Source organism: Vombatus ursinus, unplaced genomic scaffold (assembly GCF_900497805.2).
Source record: "Vombatus ursinus unplaced genomic scaffold, bare-nosed wombat genome assembly UNPS02014768.1, whole genome shotgun sequence".
In the NCBI taxonomy this organism is placed as follows: domain Eukaryota; kingdom Metazoa; phylum Chordata; class Mammalia; order Diprotodontia; family Vombatidae; genus Vombatus; species Vombatus ursinus.
Window position 1 is genome coordinate 24,040,816 of NW_020954546.1, and position 1,430 is coordinate 24,042,245.

The window sequence follows — 1,430 nt, forward strand, 5'->3', positions numbered from 1 at the left end:
TTGCTAACCTTTTGTCATAGATCCCTTTTACACGGCAGGGGCATCGGGGCACCAATCATCACGGCATCTATATCAGTGATGCTAGTCCTGGACGCTCCTTCCAGTGAGCGAAAGGAGGAAGCCTTCTAGTCCTGGCATTATGGGTAGGGGGCCAATCCCCCTCCCCCACAGCAGACTATATATCATCTAGAAGTCAATAGGCTGAGGGAAAGGAAGGGGCCCCTCCAGCAACATCTGGCTGGCCTGGGCTCAGTCCTTCAGAGTGGAAAAAAACTGATTTCCCCAATGGAGCCCAAGAAGCTTCTTCTCGTCACGGATATCTTGTGGAAGGGGGAAGAAGGCATTTTGGGCCACTCCATAGACTGCAATCTGAAAGCTAATTCAATGCTGTAAATATGGTGGGGTAAAAAAGGCAGAGAAAGGGAGCGAGGCGAACCCAGGAGAATCCTCCCCGGTCGCCACCTCACCTCGAGCCACAAATCAAGGGCGCCAGGAGGGGGTTTTCGGCATTCTCGGCCAAATCAGACCCACTTTGGGAATCAGCACGAACACGGAGCCGGGGGCGGGGCGCGGATGTCAAACTTTTTGCCGCCTGGTTCTCGAGGAGCCCCGGGAGCCCCGGACCCAGCCCCAGGCGGAACGGGCGGTGCGGCGGGGACAGACCGGAGACAAGGGGCGAGAGGAAAGAAGAAGGGTCATGCCTGGGGGCAGGAGGCTAAAGACAGGCCGGCCGGGCTGCGGGGCTGCGCGCTCCCAGACGTGCCTGGCCGGCCAGCCGGCGGGGCCGGGGGCTCACCTTCCGGTGCTTCTCCTTGTAGGGCAGCGCCAGCCACGGCATGTCCCGCACGAACTCCTGCCACTGCTGCTGGTCCTGGTCCGAGGACACGAACACGATCTCGAGGCGGCGGCGCGGCTCCGGCTCCGGCTCCGGCTCGGCGGCGGCGGCCCCGGCGGGGGCTGCGGCGCCCGCGCCCCCGCTCCCCGGCCCCGGGCCCGGCGCGTCCCCCCGCAGGCGGCCGTAGAAGGCGGCCAGGCTGGCGCTGAGCTGCGCGCAGGGGGCGCTCAGGCTGCAGCCGAAGTAGAGCCCGAGCAGGGAGATCCCGCGGGCGCCCAGCGAGTGCACGTCCACCTCCTCGCCGCCGCCGGCCACCAGCTTCTCGCCGAGCAGCTCCAGCAGGAAGCCCGACATCCTGGAGCGAGCGCGAGCTCCGGCTGCCTGCCTGGCCGCGTCCCGAGGCTCCGACACACAGGGCAGCCGGGCGCGCAGGCGGCAAATGCGAACTGGAAGAGCTGCGCCGTCCGCCCGCCCCCTCCCCGCCCCCACGCCGCCGCCGCCGCCGCCACCGCCGCCGCCCGACTACCCCGCCAGGGCCGCCAGGGGGCTCCATGGTGCCACGGCGGCGCCCGCTGTCCAGGGGGCTGCCTAGCCC

General features: G+C 67.5%; 1 protein-coding gene across 1 annotated transcript in view; it reads right to left on the minus strand.

Moving 5' to 3' along the window:
* The window catches only part of NXN (nucleoredoxin), a 163,741-nt gene extending 162,552 nt beyond the window's left edge, over positions 1–1,189 (minus strand). The window contains exon 1 of the mRNA XM_027862512.1: positions 797–1,189. Within this exon, the coding sequence (XP_027718313.1) occupies positions 797–1,189 (393 nt within the window). The remainder of the gene's footprint in view (positions 1–796) is intronic.
* Between the last annotated feature and the right edge of the window lie 241 nt (positions 1,190–1,430).